Here is a 24112-nt window from a genome sequence, read left to right on the forward strand (position 1 = left end):
ACAAAGATAAATATCACATGATCTCACTCATACTAGTATGTGAGATATAATAATCAACATAAACTGATGAACAAAAATAGATCCAGAGACAAAGGAACACTGAACAGAATTTCCAACCTCAGAGAGAAGGCAGGAGAGAGGGGATCAACCAAAGGACTTGTATGCATGCACATTAGCATAACCAATGGACACAGACCCTGGGGCAGTGGGGGCTTGTCCTGGGGGGGCGGGAATGGCAGGGGCGGGTCAATTGGGGAAAAAGGAGACATGTAATACTTTAAACGATAAAAAAAAAAGTTGTTTCTTAGGCCTCATCTCCAACCTATTTAATTAGAATCGTTCTAGAGGCCTGGGAATGCTCATTTTGAAAAGCAATTCTTACATGCAATAAAGTTGAAGTATCACTTGTCTAGTCTTTATAATCTAACTAGAAGCCCAGTGCATGAAATTTGTGCACTAGTAGGGTCCCTAGCGGCTGCCAGCCGGGTATTCCCTTCCTTCTCCCGGCCGGCCCCGCCCCCTGGTCAAACTCCCAGACGAACTCCCACTCGAAGGAACAATTTGCATACTATGCTTTTATTATATAGGATACATTGACTAGAATTACATCCCTAAAATTACATCCCTAAAAAGCTGGATCATATCACTGCAGAGAAAATTTCCTAGCTTCTTAGTTTAGCACTTAAAGTTCTTTACTCTGTGGCACAAACATCTCTCCAGTCTCCCTTTCCACTTCATACCCTCGCAATACCCCATTCTCATCTAGGCACAGTGACTTCACCATGCGCTCATGCACCTCTCTGTGCTCCACTTGGACACCTGTTTGAAGTCTCTCGTCAGAAGAGCCAGCAAAATCAAAAGAGTTGACCCAATCAAGTGTTATGATCACCACAAGGCTACATCAGGCAAGCTGATTAAAGGAGGTGTGAAGAAAACTTTCTTTACCTTAAGAGGACCCCTGTGGAGGCAACTGTGACAGAGGAAAATGGGACTAACAATGACATGGTAATTATCATTGGCAGAAGCTGGGTATAATTTTCCTAGATGTACCAACTGCAGAGAAAAGCCATCCATATCACCCCAAGAAAAACTCTAAAATATATCAAGTGTGACTAGTCCACTTCTACCACTGAGAGAAGAAAACACCTTTGCCATAAACACTGTGCAGCAAAACTTGTTCCAAAAAACAGCAGTTTCTCATTGTGTGATGAGACTAAGAGAAAAGCAATAAGGCAGATGTTAAGTTCCCTAAAAAGTTACACAGCCCAGGATTTGGAATGATGGTCAGACTGTGAAGCTCAAGCTTGTCCCTCTGTCCGCTGCTGCCTCCTTCCCATGATAAGGAATAAAGCAACAATAAAACAACCATTTTATTCTTGGTGCTCTGCCATCATCTTTCTTATCCTTTCCTCCAAAGATTAAAGTTCATCCTTGTTTCTACTGCAACTTTAAAAAAATTACTGCCTTTTTTCTTAACGAAATGAAAAACAACTTATTTGTAAAAAGACAGAAAAACTAAGTCTTAAGCACTTCTATAAATATCCAACTGCTCAAATGAATGGCAACTCTGATTTCATTCAGTCTCATGAAAGTGATTCACAGGTAAAATAAAGCTTTTATCCTTTCAACCATTAGCAGTTCAGTCTCCCTTAGTTTGCTCATTCTTGTATATCCTGAGTTTTATGGTCATTGGCTGGTGTAGAGTTAAATACAAGTATTAGGTGATGGAAGAGGAATGTAAGTTTTTAACAATGGATTAAAAGAAACATTTTGTATTTAGGGAGAAAAGGAGTCAAGAAATATTGAGCCAGGAGAATAAAGGTGCTATGTGTAAAGTAAGTCATGATTCATGCTTACTGGAAACACAAACACTAGAAGCATTCCCTTTAAAGTCAGAAGTAGTACAGAGAACACATTATTCTGGAGGTACTAGGCAATATAACTATAAGAGAAAGAAATAAGAAATATAAAAATTAGAAAAGGGAAAGTAAATTATCATTATTTGCAAGTGATAGGATTATATATCTAGAAAACCCAAAAGAATAAAATGAAAACCTACTGTAAATAATAAACAAATCAAATTGATGGGCTCAAAATTAATATACAAAAAGAAATATATGCCTTGTATATTAACAAAGATCAGAAAATGTAGCAGAATGAAAACATTGCATCTGCAAAAGCAAAAAAAAGTTAAATACTTAGAAATAAACATATATAAGTTGTAAGCTCTATTAGAAAAACTTTAAATGCTACTGAGGGACACAAAAATAGTCTATCTAATAAAAGAGTAATATGCAAATTAACCGCCACTTCGCGATAAAGATGGAGACGCCCACAGCCAATAAGGAGGGAATATGCAAACTGACGCAACAAAGATGGCAACGCTGGCCGGAGCCATGGAGCCAAGCCAGCGCCCCAGCTGGCTCCGTAGCTGCCGCCCAGACAAAGCCATAGTGGCAGGGCCGAGGCAGAGGTGGTTAGGGGCGATCACGCCAGGAGGGGAGGACAGTTGGGGGTGATCAGGCCAGCAGGGGGGGCCAGTTAGGGGTGAGCAGGCTGGCAGGGGGGGGCAGTTGGGGTGAGCAGGACAGCTGGGGGGGCAGTTGGGGACAATCAGGCTGGCAGGGGGGGCAGTTGGGGGTGAGAAGGCCAGCAGGGGGGTGTCAGTTGGGGCCAAGCAGGTCGGCGGGGGGGGGGGGGGGCAGTAGGTGGAGAGCAGGCCAGCAGGGGGGGACCAGTTGGGGGCAATCAGGCCGGTGGGGGGACCAGTTGGGGGCAATCAGGCTGACGGGGGGGCAGTTGGGGGCGAGCAGGCTGGCAGGGGGGCAGTTGGGGCCAAGCAGGCCGGCGGGGGGCCAATGGGGGAGAGCAGGCTGGCAGGGGGGCAGTTGGGGACGAACAGGCTGGCAGGCAGAGTGGTTAGGGGTGATCAGGCAGGCAGGCAGGTGAGCGGTTAGGAGCCAGTGGTCCCGGATTGCAATAGGGATGTCTGACTGCCCGATGTCCTCTGGGATCGGGCCTAAACCAGCAGTCAGACATCCCCCAAGGGGTCCCAGATTGGAGAGGGTGCAGGCCGGGCTGAGGGACACACCTGCCCCATGCACAAATTTCGTGCACTGGGCCACTGGTCTTAAAAAAATGGAAAGGCACACCCTAATTTTGAATTGAAAAAAAATTAATGTCATAAAGATGTAATACTCCATAAATTAATGCAATGTAAAATTGTAAAAAAATGTAAATTTAATGCATTCCAAATAAGTGTAACTATAGGATTTTTTAAAAATGCGATAAACTGATTCTAAAGTTCATATGGAAGTATGAGAATCACCAAGAAAATTCTTAAAAGAAGAGTAACAAAGACTGGTGCCACCACTGTGGAAAACAGTATGGAGTTTCCTCAAAAAGTTAAAAATGGAACTCCCATTTGACCCAGCAATCCTACTTCTAGGACTATATCCCAAGAAACCAGAAACACCAATCAGAAGGGTATATGTGGTCCTATGTTCATAGCGGCACAATTTACAATAGCTAAGATTTGGAAACAGCCTAAGTGCCCATCAGCAGATGAGTGGATTAGAAAATTGTGGTACATCTACACAATGGCATACTATGCTGCTATAAAAAAGAAGGAACTTTTGCTTTTTGCAACAGCATGGATGGACCTGGAGAACATTATGCTAAGCGAAATAAGCCAGTTGGACAAAGATAAATATTACATGATCTCACTCATATGTGAGATATAATGATCAACATAGACTGATGAACAAAAATAGATCCAGAGACAAGGTAGCACTGAACAGACCGTCCAACCTCAGAGAGAAGGCAGGAAAGGGGGGAGGTTAGAGATCAACCAAAGGACTTGTATGCATGCATATTAGCATAACCAATGGACACAGACACTAGGTTGGTGGGGGCTTGCCCTCGGGGGTGGGAGTTGCGGCGGGGGGGGGGGGTTTGGTCAATCGGGGGAAAAAGGAGACATGTAATACTTTAAACAATAAAGACAAACAAACAAACAAAAGACTAAGTTTATTAAAAAAAAAAAGAACATTAACAAGAAACAAGTAACAAATATGTCCTTCCAGATATTAAACTTACAACGGTATAGTAATTAAAACAGTGTGTAATCCTGAATATGACCAGACAGATCAATGGAAGAGAATAGAAAGCTCACCTAGAAAACACAATCATAGGGAATTTAGTACACGTTAATAGGGACATTTTAAATCAGTGGCAAAACAATGAACTATTAATTAGTGTTGAAACAAAAGGATAGCCATGTAGAGAAATTAAATCTTTATCTCACTCCTTTCATTAAAATGTATTTCAGATAGATTAAGATTTTAAAAATGAAGAAAGGAAAGGAGGGAGAGAGGGAAGGAGGGAGAGGAACAAGGAGAAAAGAGAAAGGCAGGTGGGAGGGAGGAGAAAAATACTAAGGGAAAAAGTGAGTGGGAGTGGGAAAGATCTAATATGACAAAAAAATCCAGAAGCCTTTAGAGTCGCTTCCTTCTCTGACCAAAACCTGCAGACTGCCAGAAGTCTTACTTCAGAGCTACTGTGTCATTGTCTTATTCCTCTCACTTAAAGCCTAAAGAGCCTCCTAGTTCTTTTAATATATAATTTATTCCTCCATCTGATTTAAAAACACATTCCAGATTTTAAACTAAAAGAAACTTGTCTTTTTTGCAGGAGGGGAACTTAGTTTTCACTGTATAACCTTTTATAGTGTTTGAAAATTTTAAAAATCTGTCCATTAACTTAAAATAAAAGCATAAATAACTGATAAAAATTACTTTTTGGGGGGGGGGAATTAATCCTCACCCGAGGATATTTTTTTCCATTGATTTTTAGAGAGAGTGGAAGGAAGGGGTAGAAACAGAGAAATACCGATGTGAAAGAGACATATCAAGCTTGCAACTGAGGTATGTGCCCTTGACCAGAATCAAACCCATGACCTTTCAGTCTGCAGGCAGACGCTCAAGTCTAACCACTAAGCAACTGGCTAGGGCTAAAAATTACTTCTTAATTATTAACCAAAGACAGATCTAATTTTTCATATTTTAGGTTACTTGAATTTCTTTCTCTCATTGGAAGCTTTTCTCTAGTGATGATTTGATCTCATTACTCTAATATACAGTAACTTCCTGATGAAGGCTTTGCCACAGCTCTGTCATGCCAACTTTGGCATTGTTGGTTTTATTTCACTAAAGGCAGAGGTGTGAGGCTTCTTTAAACACAGGGGCAGAATTACAAGGTCTCATATTTGTACCTCCTGGCTAAAACAGACACTATAATCCTACCTCCCTAAAAGAATTAACATTTAAAAAATCAGTTCCCACTTGCCAAATGGCTCCACCCCCAATGCCTATTTCTTGTCTTCTTCCTGTCTGATTTTCTTATACTGCTCCTGGTAACACTTCTCCTTATTCTTAACTCTCAAAGTGCTGTTAGCAGGAATTTTGTGTACTAGTTACTGCCTCCCTAATTTGATTATAGGCTTCTTGAGGGTAGAGGCGTTACCTTTCATTAAGATGATAGCAAAAGCAGGAAATTTTTGGCTGAGTTCCTGGCATTTGATCGTGTCAGTCAGTAACTTTTCCATTGTACCAAAAGGACATAGCAAAGATTTTTCTTTTTCTTTTGGGTAATATAGGTAAGGAGGATGAACAGTTATTAGAAATTATTAGGTTTGAGGTACTCTACATAAGGATAGTCAATGTTAATTTTTTATAGGATATATTTTTTTAGGAATAATTTTCATTTTAGAATTGTTTGAATTAAGGCAAAAAAAGCGACTAATTTTTTATCCTTACCTGAGGATATGTTTATTTTCTTATTTATGGAAAGAATAGTTTATTGATTTTTAGAGAGAGAGGAAGGGAGAGGGAGAGAGAGAAACATCATTGTGAGAGAGCAATACTGATCAGCTGCCTTCTGCACACCCCCTACCGAGGATCGAGCCCAAAACCTGGGCATGTGCCCTGACCAGAATCTAATCGGCAACCTCCTGGTGCACAACCGAGCCACACCAGCCAGAGCCTGTTTATTGATTTTAGAGAGAGGAAGTGGGGGGGGGGAGAGAGAAACATCCATTGATTGCTTCCCATTTGCACCCGACAGGGGATGGAACTGCCACCTAGATATGTGCCCTGACTGGGAAATGAACCTGCAACCTTTTGTTATATGGGTCAACACTCCAACCAATTGAGCCACTCTGCCAGGGTGGAACTAATTTTTTAATCAGTATTTTTTAAAATTCTACTTTGTAAAGTCCATTTATCTTGTGGCGATGCCTGCCTGCCTAATAAGTCCATGGCACTTATTAACATATAGAGCAGTGATTTTCAACCAGTATGTTGCAAGAATTTTTATTTTATTTTTTAAATTTTATTTTACATTTTTCCCCCCAAGAATTTTTAAAACATGTGATACCTGACTATTTAGTCAGAGGCATTGACCTCTTCTCCCTTAGAATGTCAAATAAAAAAATGACAACAGCCAACACAACAACAACCATCCAGTGTGAATGAATCAAAATTATACCTAGGTTTTTTTTTTGTCAGATTGGCAAAAAATATATTTTTTGGTGTGTCACTGAATTTAATAGTTAGTTTATGTGTGCCATGAGATGAAAAAGGTTGAAAATCACTGCCTTAGAGTTATTATACAGTTTTTTAAAAAAATATATTTCTTTATTGATTTCAGAGAGGAAGGGAGAAGGAGAGAGATAGACACATCAATGATGAGAGAGAATCATTGATTGGCTGCCTCCTGCACACCCACACTGGGATGGAGCCCGCAACCCAGGCATGTACCCTTGCCCGGAATTGAACCTGGGACCCAGCAGGCTGATGCTCTATCCACTGAGCCAAGCCGGCTAGGGCTATTATACAGTTTTTATTTATTTAGCACTTGATTCTTATTTTTAGTCTATTTAAATATAATCAAATTCTACAGATAATCCTTTCCTACCATTTTCAGAACAGTTTAGAATTATAAACTTTGGAAAATAGAAATCACTAAAGATGCTACAAATTCAAAATGGGGGCACATTCCTAAAGCTGTGACAGAAAAGCCAAGATCATTAGCTCTATTATCATGAAACTTGAGCAGGTGCAAAGGTATAATTTTAAAACGGGATATTATTATAAATAAACAGCAGAATCAGTCTCCTTTATATTTTCATACTACTTTTAGAAAATTGCTAGCTTTTAAAAATGAATAAGTAGAGCCCGGCCAGTGTGGCTCAGCGGTTGAGCATTGATCTAGGAACCCAGAGGTTGCCGGTTTGATTCCTGGTCAGGGCAATTGCAGGCTCGATCCCCAGTGGGGGTGTGTTCAGAAGTCAGCTGATTGATGATGTTCCTCTCTCAGTGATGTTTCTATCTCTGTATTCCTGTCTCTTTAAAAATCAATAAAAACATATTTTTAAAGAAATGAATGAGTATATCTGTTTGCTGCTCATCTGAATGTACACATTTAGCTAGAAAAAGGTATTACATCTAAGATTCTGTGAGATGCCTTAATGTAAGAGCCCAGAGAGAATGCTTTTCTATGCAGGTGGATTTAAGTTTAGCAATATCACAGTCATGTGAAAATAAGGATTCTTTTTGGAAATTAAATGATTTACAAAGATTTGTAGGAATTTACTGTTTTAAAGGTACTAAGTGAATTTTTTTTAATGAATGGAGTAACTTTTCTCTGATAAAGCCCTAATTTGAGAGTTGTAAGTGAATTTCTATTCCTGTGATTTCCTAAGGCCATGGTAAGTCTTCACTGTGATAGGGAAAAATTCCAATCATGTTAGATGATAACAACTTTTAAAGATTATACCCCATTTAGACACACTCACATTTCAGATACTGAACCCCCTAAAAACTAGAACTTAATTTGTCATACCACCATAATATATCTTTACCTACCTCGCAATATCTCTCTAAAAAAATTCCTTTCATGTCTTTATAAAGTTACCTTTTTTTAAATCCAAAGACCCTGAAATGCATCACTGTAATATCAATGACACCTTACAATAAGTATAACTTTCAATATTGCCTCAAGCAAGGATCAAGATCAAACTATCTACCGCAAACTTTTAAGGCAACATGAACTTTGTTTGACCAAGAGAACCTGAAACTGCTATATTAGTAACTGCTGGCAGAGATGGCTAATGTCAATTTGCTCCTGTTACATTATTTTCCTTTGTCTCAGTCAGCCACAGATGAGGGCGACAGGGTTTGCTTTTGACTTGTAACAACAGCAGAGGCTATGGATTCCCTCCCCTGACTAACTTGACTCCTGGCTCCTCCCCTGGAAACAGTAAAACTGGAGACAGAACACACCAAACAGGACGAGAAATCTGCTATTCCATGAAACTTTCAGTTGGCTCCTTGGGGAACACAGAAATGTCCCTCAGAAGGAAATTTTGTGGAGCTGGGTTTGACAAAAATTTCACTAGTTTGTTATCCTTTGTTGTTCTTTTTTTGGTTAATCCTCACCTGAGGATATTTTTTCCATTGAGTTTTAAAGAGAGTGGAAGGGAGGGGGAAGAGGGAGAAAGAGAAAGAAAGAGGAGGGAGAGTGAAACATCAATGTGAGAGAGACACATCAACTGGTTGCCTCCCACATGCACCCCAAATGGTGCCGGGGATAGAACCTGAAACCCAGGAATCGAACCCAAGACCCTTGGTGCACCGGCTGATGCTCTAACCACTGAACACCACCAGCCAGGGCTACCCTTTGTTCTTTGCTCAACATCTCATTTCTTTTAATACACATCTACTGACTCTGACTGTAAATAAGATAGCTGAAAAGCAGCTGGTTGGTTACATGACTGTTTTGATGGTTATTTAACAAATGAACTCTCAGGGTAATTCTAAAATATGTTATCCAGGTAAAACAATAGTTAATGGGATCATATCAATGTTTATTTCCAATTTTGATAATATATTATGGCTATTTAAGATGTTATCATTAAGGGACATTGGATGAAAAATACATGGGAACTCACTGTACCATTTTACAACTTCCTGTAAGCTAAAATTATTTCAAAATGAAGCTTAAAAATAAACAAAATAAACAAAGACACCCATATGTACATCCACACTACTACTTTCTAAGACAACATTTAAGACTATAAGGCTATGCTTTACTTTATGGCAGTGGTTCTCAACCTTCCTAATGCCGCGACCCTTTAATACAGTTCCTCATGTTGTGGTGACCCCCAACCATAAAGTTATTTTTGTTGCTACTTCATAACTGTAATTTTGCTACTATTATGAATCGTAATGTAAATATCTGATATGCAGGATGTATTTTCATTGTTACAAATTGAACATAATTAAAGCATAGTGATTAATCACAAAAACAATATGTAATTATATATGTGTTTTCCGATGGTCTTAGGCGACCCCTGTGAAAGGGTTGTTCGACCCCCAAAGGGGTCGCGACCCACAGGTTGAGAACTGCTGCTTTATGGCCTTCAATATTCCATTGCTGTTTTACTTATGTTTAAACCTTATCACTCGAGTTTTTCCTTAGTAATAGCAGAGTAAATGATATCCCAGTAATGTAACAAAACTTTCAGTAGGGAAATTAAGCAAAGAGAGGCCAGGAGGGGCCTCTTTTGACTGGGATTTCTTTCTTACCCTGAGAATTACTGGTTTCAAGGTGGGGAGAAGATGCAGAAGAGTTAATAGTTGTGGTGAGAGCTGCTGAGTTATGAACAAGCTAGCGGTGGGGTTGAACCAGAGTAACTAGGAAAACAATGGTACTTTATAAAAATTAAGGAATTTAGAGAGAAAATTGATTTTATTTTAGAGAGGAGAGGAAAACTGTTGATAACAGTCTGGTGAAGGAGGATGCTAACTGGGAGGGCCTTCAAGTACCTCAAGGATGAAATGGAAAAAAAAAAAAAAGAGGTTAATGTAGAACATGTAGGTGGCAGAGGTGGGAAGTCCACTAAAGTTTAAGTCAGGCTACAATAATTAGTGTGGTGCTAGCACAAAAAATAGGCAGATTGATGTACTAGCAAACCTATCTGTGACCCCAACACATGTTGACTTTAATATATGCTAAAATCCAAATCAGTGAAGAAAAATGGTTAATTATCTCACATTGCTTACTATAATATACTCCAATTGACCACAACAGTTAGAATATAAAGAAAATATAGATGAATATTTATAAGACCTACGAATGAGGAAGGCCTCTCTAAGCAGAAAAACAAAAGGAGAAATCATGAAAAGAGTAAAGCATACATAATTCCACAGAAAAAGTTCAGAACCTGAGTGGTTTCAGCAGGAGAGGGAGGACACAAGGGCTGGGAACTGAGATCAAAAGAAGAATGTATTTGTGTATTACCCGAATTAAATTTAATTTTAAAAGTATTTCAGAAAATAAAAATATAGAATAACTTCTATACTTCAGAGTCATAAAATTCAGCCAAATGAAAAACTAGAAAAATACTTATAATACAGCAAACAAAAGGACAGGGTCTTTGCTACATAAGGAGCACTTACATATGAAAAAGATAAACAAGCTCAAAAGAATACTATCCAAAACATAGGGGAAATGCAAATTTTCACCTATCAAACCGGAGTCCTGAGCCTGGCCCCTAGAGTAGGTGAGGACAAAAGAGCTGTCCTCCCCAGGGTTCCTAGGGAAATGGCCTCCTTGGGGGCAGGTCAGGTTTCAGTGTGGAAGGCAGATGGGAGGGATGCTCAGTGAAGAGCTCCTGAAGGGAGGGGATTTTGTTTAGAATGAAAGGAGCTTTCTGACTGGGTGGTGCTGGGGAGAAATTGGTGGAATATAAAGCAAGGGGAGGAGACTACCAGAAAGGACTATTGCCTAGAGCCGTGGTCAGCAAACTGCAGCTAGTGAGACACATGCGGCTCTTTGGCTCTTTGAGTGTGGCTCTTCCTAAGCCTTTGGAGTACCCTAATTAAGTTAATAACAATGTACCTACATATATAGTTTAAATTTAAAAAATTTGGCTCTCAAAAGAAATTTCAATCGTTGTACTGTTGATATTTGGCTCTGTTGGCTAATGAGTTTGCCGACCACTGGCCTAGAGGAGTCTGCATTTTGGGAGGTATAGGAAATTTATAGAAATGAGGTCTGCATGAAGTCATTTATAGCTTATTCTCAAGGATTCCAGCTTTGGCAAAATTATTTTGGTGCCAAAATTCTTGAGGGCTTTGTCTCTTTGGGCATTGACCTTCATGACCAACCTCCCACCTTCCTTTCCAGTCAGTCACCAAGCCCTGCTATTTCTTGCACTGAAATGCATTTTCATGTATTTCCCCCCCAATCCAATCTACAAACTACTGCCAGACTATTGTTTCTAAAATACCAGTTGGATCATGTCACCTCCCTGCTCAAAATCCTCTCAGTGCTTTCTACTGTCACAGGATCAAGTGCAGACCTATGTCATTGTCTGACACCCTTAACTATGAGGTGTCTCCAGTTCACCTAAAAAACCATATGCTCTAGCCCTGGCCGTTGTGGTGGTGTGGTTGTCGGTAAGATTCCAGTCAGGGCATATGCCTGGTTTGTGGGCTTTATCTCCAGTAGAGGATCTGCAAGAGGCAGCCAATGGATGTCACATTGATGTTTCTCTCTGTCCCTCTCCCTTCCTCTCTAAAATCATATTTTTAAAAATCCACAAAAACAACCCACCTGCTTCAGCCAAAGTAGTTCAAATCACTGACCTGTCCCTATAAGTGACACTATCCCTTGAAACCTTGTTTTATGCTTCTCCTAAGCCTTATTCCCACCTGAAACCCCTTCCCTTTTACTTCTCCATATTCTAGCATTCTTTCATTTTCTGTTTCAGTCCCTCTCCTCCTACCGGTAACTGGTATACCATGTGGTTAAGGCATAGGCCTGAAGTCTCACGGCCTTGGTTATAATCATGGCTCTGTCATTTAACAGTTTTGTGACTTTGGGCTTAGTTTAAGGCTTAGTTTGCAACTCCAAAAAGCAATAAAAACCTACATAATTTTTGTGAAGATTCTATGAAAATTAATTAATGTATGTAAAACTATTCAGTGCCTGGAATACAGTGAGTACTCACTAGGATTAGTATTAACCCCTAGAGTGCCGGGGAGCGTGATCAAGCTCCTCCTGTCTTTCTCCAAAAGTGCCGGGAGCGCTATTGGGCTCCTCCAGCAGTGTCACTATTAGATGCTAGTAGTCCACTCTTTATTGACAGATGGCACCTAAGTGCAGAAAACAAATGTAGTAAAGGTTTCCTTAAGTTTTTGAATATGTAACTTCATTTACTTGCGATTCATAATTTTTTTCCTAAGCTGCTGTAAAATCAAAAATGCCTTGGCAATTTTAGCATAGTTCCTAGGATATTGGTTGGCACTCAAAGGGTTAACATTATTGTCAAAATCACTCTTTTCTCTGAGTATAGTCTTTTTTGTGTGCGCTGTTATTTTATTTCTTACATTTAAACTTCTTTATTTAGGTCTTGTTTCTTCATACTTTATATACTTTATCTCATTAACACTCATGTGCCAAAGCCCTGTATAAGGTGCTTTATACACAAAACCCCATGAGTTAAGTATCATTTAACTCTATTACATCGCTTTCTGAGTGGGAAAATTAAGTTTTGGAGACATTGAAAACTTTACCAATATTAAACAGCTAGTTAACAGTGGGATGAAGATGCAGGTGATTTTCTGATTGATCGAGTTTTAAGACTGAAAATTGCCTAGGAGTTCTATGAATGATCACTGAGCAGACCTAATGAGCCAGTTCTGTCCTTTCCTTACCTGGAGAGAGAGTTCCCTCAGGGAGAACTGATCACTGTCACTAGATCTGGCTTCAACATCGATCTCCAGACAGCCAGAGCCTATGCTTTCCTCTAGGGACTGCCACGACCCTTTGACTTTCAGAGAGAAAGCACACTAGAAGCTCCATGCTTTGTTACAAGAGAGAAAAAGATCATATCCAGAGTGAGAAATCATGCCATCAGGCATCAAAAACAAAAACCAGGTTTCCATCAGCAAAAAGCATTCTTTATACTCTTTAGTTTTCTGAGGAAAAAAGAGAGGCTCTTAAGAGAAAGAGCCAAGCCTTCTGCGTACAAAAGAGGCCAACTTTCCCAAAGGTAACATTTAAAAGAATGTGAGTCTGAAGAGTCAGAAAGACAAAACCCTAAAGGGCATGGGAAGGACAGACCCCACAACTATTTATTCTTTACTCTAATCTAGTACATGAAAGTACAACTACATATAGCTAAATTTTTTTTTTGGTAAAATTCAACACAAAAATGGGCCATAATATTAACTGATATTGTAATTATGTTTACAAACTGATTTCCAGTGGAATCATTACAGCTTAGGCCTCTTTATGAGTCTAACATTTTCAGGCTGAAAAATCACAGCCTCTGAGCTAAAGATAAAATTTTATCTTGCTAACTCTCAAACTGTTTTGGCTGATAAAGTTTAAAGAACTCCTCCAAAAAGTCAAACAAAAGAAACCAACAGCCATAAAACAACAACAAAAAGCAAACTTCTCATGTCCAGGAATGGTAAAGGCTTGAAGCAAGCATGTCAAACTCGCAGCCCACAGGCCGCATGTTGGCCCACAATGAATATTTTTGGGGCCCAGCCAATATAATGATATGTAAGAAACACTTTAATAAAAATTTCATACCTTAATTTTTACAATACACTGTTATACATAATTATCCTATATAATAAAACCCTAATATGCAAATCGACTGAACAGTGAAACAACCATTCACTATGAAGTGCACTGACCACCAGGGGGCAGATGCTCAATGCAGGAGCTGCCCCCTGGTGGTCAGTGCACTCCCATAGGGGGAGCACTGCTCAGCCAGAAGCTGGGTTCATGGCTGGCGAGTGCAGCGGCAGTGGTGGGAGCCTCTCCCGCCTCCACTGCAGGCGGGCAGTAAGGATCAAGGAGTCCCAGACTTTGAGCGCCCCGGACTGCGAGAGGGATGTCTGACTGCCGGCTCAGGCCTGATTCCCAGGGCCTAAGCCTGCAGGCGGGCATCCCCCGAGGGGTCCTGGACTGTGAAAGGGCGCAGGCTGGGCTGAGGGACGCCCCCCGACTGCATTCATTTCATGCACCAGGCCTCTAGTTAATAATGAACTACAACATTTGCTAATGACTGATTACTATAATCGTGTTGCATTCATTTCCCTTTACTGCCTTATGCGCAGACACACCATTTCTCTCCACTAATACTAGCAGCAAATATTTTAGCAGCCAATTGCCACGTCTTATACTGACTTGTACTGACTTGTTTGGTGTGTGCAACAGAAAATATTTCACTTTTGGAGAACAAGAAAAATAGGTTTATTTGCGTTACGCTTATTAATTTGTGCAGTTATTCAGTGTCTGGTAAGTTAATGTTCAAGAAAAAATAATAATTTTTATTAAAATGTTCTATTATTTTATGTTAACAATTACTCATTTATTTCAGCCCTTTGTATTCAGCATGTCTCTATTGAAATAAACCTACGTTTCTATGAAAATTGAAGCTTTTGTTTTTTGCGGCTCACATAAACTTAAACCTTGTTTGGCCCGTGTTAGCCTTTGAGTTTGACATGGTTGGCTTAGAGCAGTGGTTCTCAACCTGTGGGTCGCGACCCCTTTGGTGGTTGAACGACCCTTTCACAGGGGTCACTTAAGACCATCCTGCATATCAGATATTTACATTATGATTCATAACAGTAGAAACATTACAGTTATGAAGTAGCAACGAAAATAATTTTATGGTTGGGTCACAACATGAGGAACTGTATTTAAAGGGCCAGAAGGTTGAGAACCACTGGCTTAGAGGGTAAAAAACAAAAGGTTCATCTACTTAGGAAATAAACATGCCTTACTGCTTTACCGTCTCTAAACATCTCAGATGCTTTGGAGGTCAGAAGGAGTGGAATATACATGCCTATCAGTATGGGACAGCCCACTGTTTGCCTCTGGAAACCCAAAGGCTCAGTATATGAAACTCCCTTAGTTGGGAGGCTGGGATTGACGGAAAACAGGGTTTGGAGGTTTCCCCTTTGTTCATTCACTTGTCAAATTCTCCCCAGAGGCTCTTTACTTGTGGAAGAAAAGCAAAGAACTTTATTCCTTTTTTTAAAAAAAAAACTTTTAATGTTTTTATTGATTTCAGAGAGGAAGAGAGAGGGAGATAGAAACATCAACAATGAGAGAGAATCATTGATAGGCTGTCTCCTGCAAGTCTGCAACCCAAACATGTGCCCTTGACTGGAATCGAACCTGGGACCCTCCAGTCCGCAGGTCGACGCTCTATCCACTGAGCCAAACCAGCTAGTACAAGAACTTTATTCTTTACAATGCTTTTTGTTATTCTCTCCTATAGGTCTAGGGAGCATTACAGGAATCAGACTAATTAATATTGTTAAGATGACAGTACTTCCCAAATTGATCTATAGGTTCAACTTAAACCTTATCAAAATCCCAGTTGGTTTTCCAGAAATTGACAAACTGATTCTAACATTCATATGGAGCCCTATCCAGTTTTGCTCAGTGGATAGAGTGTCGGCCTGCAGACTGAAAGGTCCCGGGTTCAATTCTGGTCAAGGGCACATGTGCGGGTTGCAGGCTCGATCCCCAGTGCGGGGCATGCAGGAGGCAGCCGATTGATGATTCTCTCTCATCATTGATGTTTCTTTTTTTTTTTTTTTTTTTTTTTTTTTAAATATATTTTATTGATTTTTTACAGAGAGGAAGGGAGAGAGAGATAGAGAGTTAGAAACATCGATGGGAGAGAAACATCGATCAGCCGCCTCCTGCACATCTCCTACTGGGGATGTGCCCGCAACCCAGGTACATGCCCTTGACCGGAATCGAACCTGGGACCTTTCAGTCCGCAGGCCGACGCTCTATCCACTGAGCCAAACCGGTTTCGGCATCATTGATGTTTCTATTGCTCTCTCCCTCTCCCTTCCTCTCTGAAATCAATACAAAAATATATTGATAGAAAAAAAGGGTCGAAACCGGTTTGGCTCAGTGGATAGAGCGTCGGCTTGCGAACTGAAGGGTCCCAGGTTCGATTCCGGTCAAGGGCATGTACCTGGGTTGCTGGCACATCCCCAGTAGGAGATGTGCAGGAGGCAGCTGATCGATGTTTCTCTCTCATCGATGTTTCTAACTCTCTATCTCTCTCCCTTCCTCTCTGTAAAAAATCAATAAAATATATTTAAAAAAAAAAGGAAAAAAGAAAAAAAGGGATATATTTTTAAATCATTGATAAGGGAATTGTATCCAGGCTATACAAAGAACTCTTACAATTCAATAGTAAGACAATCCAACTAAAAAATGGGCAAGAATCTGGATAGACATTTCTCCAAATATACGGTATACAAATGATCAATAAATAATGAAAAGATGCTCAAATCACTAGTCATTAGGGAAATGCAAAACCTCAAGAAGGTACCACTTTATACCCTCTAGAATGGGTAAAAAAAAAGACACAATAAAATGTGTTGATTAAAATGTAGATAAACTGGAACCCTCATACACTGCTGGTAGAGATGTAAAATAGTGCAGCCACTTTAGAAGAGTCGGGCAGCTCCTCTAAAGGTTAAACAGAGTGACCATATGGCCCAGCTATTTCAATCCTAAATTTATGCCCAAGAGAAATGAAAACATATGTTCACACAAAACTTGTACATATCAGCATTACTCATAATATCCAAAACTGTGGAAACAATCCAAATGTTCATCAACTGATAAATGAATAAATAAAATGTGGTATATTCACACAATGGACTATTATTTGGAATGAAAAAAGGACTAGATACTGATACATGCTATAATATAAACTTTGAAAATACAATCTTAAGTGAAAGGAGCCAGAACAAAAGACTACATATTCTATGATTCCATTTATATGAAATATCCAGAATATGCAAATCTATAGAGATAAAAAGTAGATTCATGGTTTCCCAGGCTGGAGTGGAAGGGCAGGGGAAATGGGGAGTGATTGCCAATGGACACAGGGTTTCTTTTTGGGGTGATGAAGGTTCTAAAAGATTGTGTTGATAGTTGCACAACATTGTGAATACAGTGAAAATCATTGAATTGTACATTTAAAATGGGTGAATTGTATGATATAGTGGATTTACATCATATATCTCAATAAGGCTGTTATATATATTTTAAAAAGAATTGTAGAGATATATCAAGAAAAAGTCTTCAAAATTAACAAAAGGGTAATAAATATTTCAAAAGGCAAAAATCTAATAATCAGAGAGACACTTACTAAGCATGTGAAAAAGGGGTCTGTAAGAATACAAAGGATCTAGCACAAAGCTAAAATGTATTCTTGGTCTGGATCTATTCTGAAAAACAAAAGAAAAAAACATTTTTCAATAAAACTGAAAAAAGAAAACACTAGGGAGAGTCTAACACAACCTGTTCCACCTTTTTTTGAACTTTTATTTTATAAATGACAAAAAAAGTCTGTTCTGCATATGAACTCTGTAGATATATGAAAAGCTTAATAGTTATTTCTCATGCCCAAATATACCTTCCACTCTAATGTTTTCTAAACCAATCCTTTGATAGTAACAAAACAAAAAAAAAATACAGAATCAGCTATCAAACCTACTAAGGCTATTAATGAAATCCATAATTCATTTGCATAGTCTCTTAAAGTTTATAAATTACTTTTACACATATTATCTCAGCTGACCCTATCCTTTTAAAAATGAAGAAACACCCCAGAGATATTAACAGACTTATTTAAAGCCTCATAACTAGTGAGAGGTAGAGATAGGCCATACTTTACTAAGCCACCTCCTAAGTTTATAAAGAAATCACTCTTTTGTATAGAACATTCCTTTTTTTAAAAGGTATTTACTGATTTTATTATTATTTTGTTTTTAATCTTCAACCGAGGATATTTTTCCACTGATTTTTAGAGAGAGTAGAAGAAAGAGGAAAGACAGAGATTAATAACGATGTGAGAGAAGCACATAAATTGGTTGCCTCCTGCACAAGCCCTGACCAGGGCCTGGGCCTGGGCCAGGTAGGAGCCTGCAACCAAGGTACATGCCTTGACCAGATTGGAACCCAGAAACCTTCAGTCCTCAGTCCGGTGCTCTATCCACTGAGCCAAACCGGCTAGGGTTAGAATATTTCTTTATTTTATTTTATTTTTTTTATTTATTTATTTTTAAAATATATTTTATTGATTTTTCACAGAGAGGAAGGGAGAGAGATAGAAAGTTAGAAACATCGATGAGAGAGAAACATCGATCAGCTGCCTCCTGCACATCTCCCACTGGGGATGTGCCCGCAACCTAGGTACATGCCCTTGACCGGAATCGAACCTGGGACCTTTCAGTCTGCAGGCCGACGCTCTATCCACTGAGCCAAACCGGTTTCGGCATATTTTCTGAAACTAATTTTAAATAGCAATTTGATATATACTGAAACATAGTTTAATATACAATATAATATATATTCTATACTAATCTCAATAATATATTTCATTTTTTAAAAAATAAAAAAACTGTTACTCAGGATGAAAAAACTCCACACTGACTACCACAAGTAGCTTTTGATTAATAGTGAAGAAGTCAAAATAATGCTTTATAGGGCAATACAAGACAATCCAAAAATCAAACGTGTTTTATTCATTTAATTTACTATATCAGTGACCAGAGAAATATTCTTTCCTTAATTTGTGTTTTCATATCTTATTTAACAGTTAAGGCCCTGGCCCATGTGGCTCAATGGTAGAGTGTCGGCCTGCACACCAAAAGGTCACGAGTTTGATTCTGGGTTAGGGGCACTACCTGGGTCACAGGTAGATCCCAGGCTCTGTGCGCATGCGGGAGGCAACCGATGCATGTGTCTCTCTCACATTGATGTTTCTCTCTCTCTCCCTCTTCCTCCCTTCCACTATCTCTAAAAATCAATGGAAAATATCCTTGGGTGAGAATTAACAAAAAACAAAACAAAACAAAACAAAGCAAAAGAGTTAAGACACTGACTGATATTTTGATTAACATCCAAAACATAATATCATTGTGAACATAAATAAAAAACCAATCCCCAACTTTTGATATAATTTTAAATAGGTTTCATAATTATGTTCCCTCTAGAAAGTGCAGAATAGTCATCTACTTTACAGTTGTTAAACACTAGTGTTAACTAGTGATCAACTTTTAATTGGTGAAAAAAAATCAAGTTAACCCAGATTTGAATATGACCAAAGAGTTTTGGATTATAACACGGTTGAACTAGACATTTCATTTGTCCAACATTTAGACATGCTCTCTGTGCATGCTCCCTGGAGTTCTCCTCCAGGTAGGAAAAACCACCAGGTAAAAGAATAATTACAATGCAATGTGAGAAGGGCTATCTATAATGAAGGCTTGTACAAAGTACCATCTTTGGCTTGCTTGTGATCTGGTCTTGTGAGATAAGATAAGTATCAGTGTCTAAAACATGCCTCCAAAGCTGAATATACACTCACAAACCCGTATCACCTTTCAGTACTGTGCCATGCCCAGGTGTCTGGTCTCTTCCTGATTTGCATATCCAGGCAAGATAGCCAAGGCCGATAGCACTACCATCTCAAGTTAAGGCACAAACTCAGAAGTAAAGGCACAAACTCAGATCAAATACTACTGAAAGGGAACACACATCCCTAGTCGATGAGTACAGTTCCTGAAGTCTTCTTCAGTTTGTGAAATGCCTTGGAATCTTTCTCCTCAGAATGCTAAGTTTAAAAGCTTTGTTAATTCTGTGAATGAAATATTAAGCCTATTGCTCTGAAACTAAACACTGCATATTTCTGAACCTTTTATATAGTGATTTTGGTTGGGAAAAGGTTAAATGAGGTAAAAAGGTGACAAACAGAACTTTTCTTTTGCAGAGGAAAATAGTATGCATCTTTAAAAAGATTTCCCAATGCCCAGCTCATCGCTCAGTGGTTGAGCATTGACCTATGAACTAGGTCACTGTTGGGTTTCAGGTCGGGGCACATTCCCAGGTAGTGGGCTCGATCCCCAATGGGGGGCATCTGGGAGGCAGCTAATCGATGGTTCTCTCTCATCATTGATGTTTCTTTAAAAAAAAAATTTTTTTTAATCTTTATTGATTTCAGAGAGGAAGGGAGAGGAAGAGAGAAACAGAAACATCATAGATGAGAGAATCACTGATTGGCTATCTCTTGCACACCCCACACTGGGGATTGAGCCCACAACCCAGGCATGTGCCCTGACCAGGAATCGAACTGTGACTTCCTGGTTCATAGGTCTACGCTCAACCACTTGAGCCATGCCGGCTGGGCTCATTGATGTTTCTATCTCTCTCCCACTCCTTCTCCCTCTCCCTCTCCCTTCCTCTCTCTGAACTCAACAAAAACATATTTAAAAAAATAGAAATAAAAGACAAAAAAGTTCCCCAAATGCAGAATGTATCTCCTTTCTTCTTTTTGTAAAGAGATCATTAGCAAATTATTCTCTTCCCATATAATGCAATTTAACTGGGTTAAGGACAGAACAATTTTATAGGAAGATTTAAAAATATATATTTTGCCCTAACTGGTTTGGCTCAGTGGATAGAGCATTGGCCTGTGGACTAAAAGGTCTCAGGTTTGATTCCAGTCAAGGGCATGTACCTTGGTTGCAGGCACATCCCCAGTGGGGGGTGTGCAGGAGGCAGCTGATCGATGTTTCTAACTCTCTATCCCTCTCCCTTCCTCTCTGTAAAAAATCAATAAAATATATTTAAAAAATACAAATATATATTTTTACTGATTTTAGAGAGGAAAGGAGAGGGAGAGATAGAAACATCAATGACAAGAATCATTGATTGGCTGCCTCCTGCACATCCCATCACTGGGGATCGAGCCTAGAACCTGGGCAAGTGCTTAGACCGGGAATTGAAATGTGACCTCCTGGTTTATAGGTCGACACTCAACCACTGAGCCATGCTGGCCGGGCAGGAAGATTTTTTTTTTAAGTTGTAAAACTGTTATTCCCAAAGTTTGGGAAAGAGGATGCACTTAATTTGCTTTGATTACAACATAGCTTGGCCAACTACACATCATTGAGGTTCCCTAAGGATTTTCCAGCTTTCCACGCATAATTTCCACAGAGGAAGCTGTAAGAGATGCTAGTTGTCTTGAAACACAATTCCAACTAAACCAAAAAGGATTTGAAGAGGAAGTTTAGAAATATAATTCCATCCAATAGGACACATAAGTTGCAATCCAAACATCATTAAGAATTCCCTGTGGTGCAGTATCTTTTGGGATGGTAAAGTCCAGCTCTATGTGTTAGGTTTATAGCTCAAACAAATGCTGGTACTCATTTAACAATAGTTAGAAAAACTTCTGGGAAGGTCTGATCTGACCTCACTGCAGTTTCGACATCTCCATCTAAACATCTTGCCTTCTGTGGACAAGAAAAGCTTCCAAATACTGAAGGTTTCCAAGAGTTAATCAGTCAGTCTCTCAAAGGCCCTACCTAGTCAGTTTAACATACATGTTAAAGTAAAAATCCAGTCATCCTGGGTCAGGATTCACTTTAAGCAATATAAAAGCCTGTGTAAATTATATTTAAAGATATGAGAAAATATTTGTAATATACGGATATGTGAAAAAAGATAAAAATTTTAAAAAATTAAAAAGCAATTCACAAAACACATAGAATGTGATTACATTTACTAAAAAGTATATATACACATGTGAGGATTTTTAACCAACAGAATTCATGGCTATTATAGAAAGTTTGGAAAATAAAGGACAAAACATATAGCTATAATCCTATAACCCAGAGATTACCATTTAATATTTTGGGGGGTCTATATTTCCAATGTTTTTCTATTCATATATACATCCTCCCAAAAAGTGTAATTTAAAAAAATATAGGTTTTTTCTTTTTCTTTTTTTTTTTTTTTTTTAGTTATTAGTCTTGCCTTGATTTATACCTAATGATATCCTAAGAAACTAGGGCAAATTATAAATTCGTGCACAAGAGTGGTCTAAACCTTGGCTGCATATTAGACTCACTTGGGGAATGTTTAAAACTCCCAATGCCTGGGCCACCCCCCAGACCAATTAAATCAGAATCTCTGGAGATGGAACCCAGGCATCTGACTTTTTCAAAATTCCCCAGGTGATTATACTGAACAGCCAGGGTTAAGAATCACTACTTTGAGCAAAACATGATCTTAAACTTTGATGTATATACAAATCACATTCAGATCTTGTCAAAATATAGATTCCAGTTCAGTAGGTCTGGGGTGGGACCTGAGATTCTGCATTTCTAACCAGCCACTGGTCCAGAGACCAGACTTTGAGTAGCTTTAGGTTCTGGGGAAAAAAGCCTTTTAAAGAACGGAAAGAAAAAATTATAGACACTAAAGCCCATATTCTCAACCACCACATAGGGAGGGGTGGTCTACAGTGGTTAAATAAAGAATTCATACTGGGAGTTAAAAGATGTTTCTAGGAAATAAGTTCTTATAAAACTAAAAGTTTGAAATAGCAACACATTTTTCAAGGGAAAACAGTCACTGGGGCTTAAATATTTTGTGTGCACAAAGGATGGAAGGCAAGCATGGGGGAGAAGAGAGGTGGGCAGTGAGGGAAAAAGATGAAATGTCTAAAAAATTGCTTGAAAAAAACAAAACCCTTGGCTACAGTGCTGGAAAAGGATAAACACTATAAGGGGACTTGCAGAATTTATTTCTCTGCCAAAAACATGTTTGGGAACTAATACAGCTAATAAACTGAAGTTGGTGCAGATTAATAACCACCTTTCATCAACGCCCTGCTGGGGACATAAGAAGAGACCCAGGAGTATAAGTCTCCCCTGGCAGCGCTTTAGGAACCAACAACAAACAATGGACTATTTTCCCAAATGCTTCTTTTACTGTGCAGAGAGAACAAGAAGCAGCTCCAAGATAGGGGCTCTTTGCAGCTTCTTGGCAATACAGTCTTCAAATTTCTAAACTTCACTAGAGATATAACAACAACAACAACAAATGAAGTTTTTTTCCCTGAGGGCTTTCCCATGGAAATTGAAATGTTTAGCTTATTTTTAAACTGACAAAGTAAATATTTAAAAATATTCATAAGTCCCCACCAGATCATTATTCCTCCAAAATAACTTCTAAAAATAATAAAATAGGAAAACTTTCATATATTTTCTGGCCCTAGCTGGTTTGGCCCAGTGGATAGAGCATTAGCCTGCGGACTGAAGAGTCCCAGGTTCAATTCCGGTCAAGGTGCAGGCTTGATCCCCAGTAGGGGGCATGCAGGAGGTAGCTGATCAATGATTCTCTCTCATTATTGATGTTTCTCTCTCCCCCCACCCCCTTTCTCTCTGAAATCAATTTAAAAAATATACATGTATAAATAAAATTATCTAGAGCAATGATATAAACCAGCTGGTACACTTTATCAGACACTTCTTATCAAATGGGCCATACCTAAGAAAATTTCTGTTTAAATGAATAGAAAAAACTAAAGGGGAAGACTTTACCAAGAATTCTATTGTTAGATGATTCATGTTACACATCTTTTGGGTGTAAGAATCTTTGGCAGTAACATGCACAATAGTAACAGTATCACTGATCTATAATGATCATGGCTAACATGTACTGAGTGCCAGATATTGGCTAAGTTCATATATATATATATATATATATATATATATATATATATATATAATTTTTTTAATTGATTTTTTACAGAGAGGAAGGGAGAGGGATAGAGAGTTAGAAACATCGATGAGAGAGAAACATCGATCAGCTGCCTCTTGCACACCTCCCACTGGGGATGTGCCCGCAACCAAGGTACATGCCCTTAACCGGAATCGAACCCGGGACCTTTCAGTCCGCAGGCCCACGCTCTATCCACTGAGCCAAACCGGTTTGGCATTGGCTAAGTTCTTTATCCAGATCTAAATTAATCCTCACAAACCTATGAAATAGGCATTATTATAGTTCTTATATGGATGAGGAATCTGTGGTTTAGGGATGGCAAGTAACATGCTCAAAGGTCATAAAGCCAATAAGTCATAAAGTTGATTTTTGAGTGCCTGATTTCAACATCCATTCTCTTAACATTCATATG

At 39.0% G+C, this 24112-nt stretch overlaps 1 protein-coding gene across 4 annotated transcripts in view; it reads right to left on the reverse strand.

Annotated features, from left to right (window-relative positions):
• PDE6D (phosphodiesterase 6D) overlaps positions 1-24112 on the reverse strand; it is a 50867-nt gene that overhangs the window by 10832 nt on the left and 15923 nt on the right. Inside the window, exons 2-3 of one of the 4 annotated variants that reach the window (XM_081096248.1) lie at positions 19512-19591; positions 17276-17354 (exon numbers count right to left, since the gene is read on the reverse strand). The exons of 2 other annotated variants lie outside the window; for them this stretch is intronic. Coding sequence is in view for 1 of the 2 variants with exons in the window: in XM_081096250.1 (XP_080952376.1) it covers positions 19512-19561 (50 nt within the window). In the remaining variant the exon portion in view is untranslated. The remainder of the gene's footprint in view (positions 1-17275; positions 17355-19511; positions 19592-24112) is intronic. One more of the 4 variants, XM_081096250.1, reaches the window with a different exon arrangement.

Source organism: Myotis nattereri (genome assembly GCF_964212035.1).
Source record: "Myotis nattereri genome assembly, chromosome: 7".
NCBI lineage: Eukaryota > Metazoa > Chordata > Mammalia > Chiroptera > Vespertilionidae > Myotis > Myotis nattereri.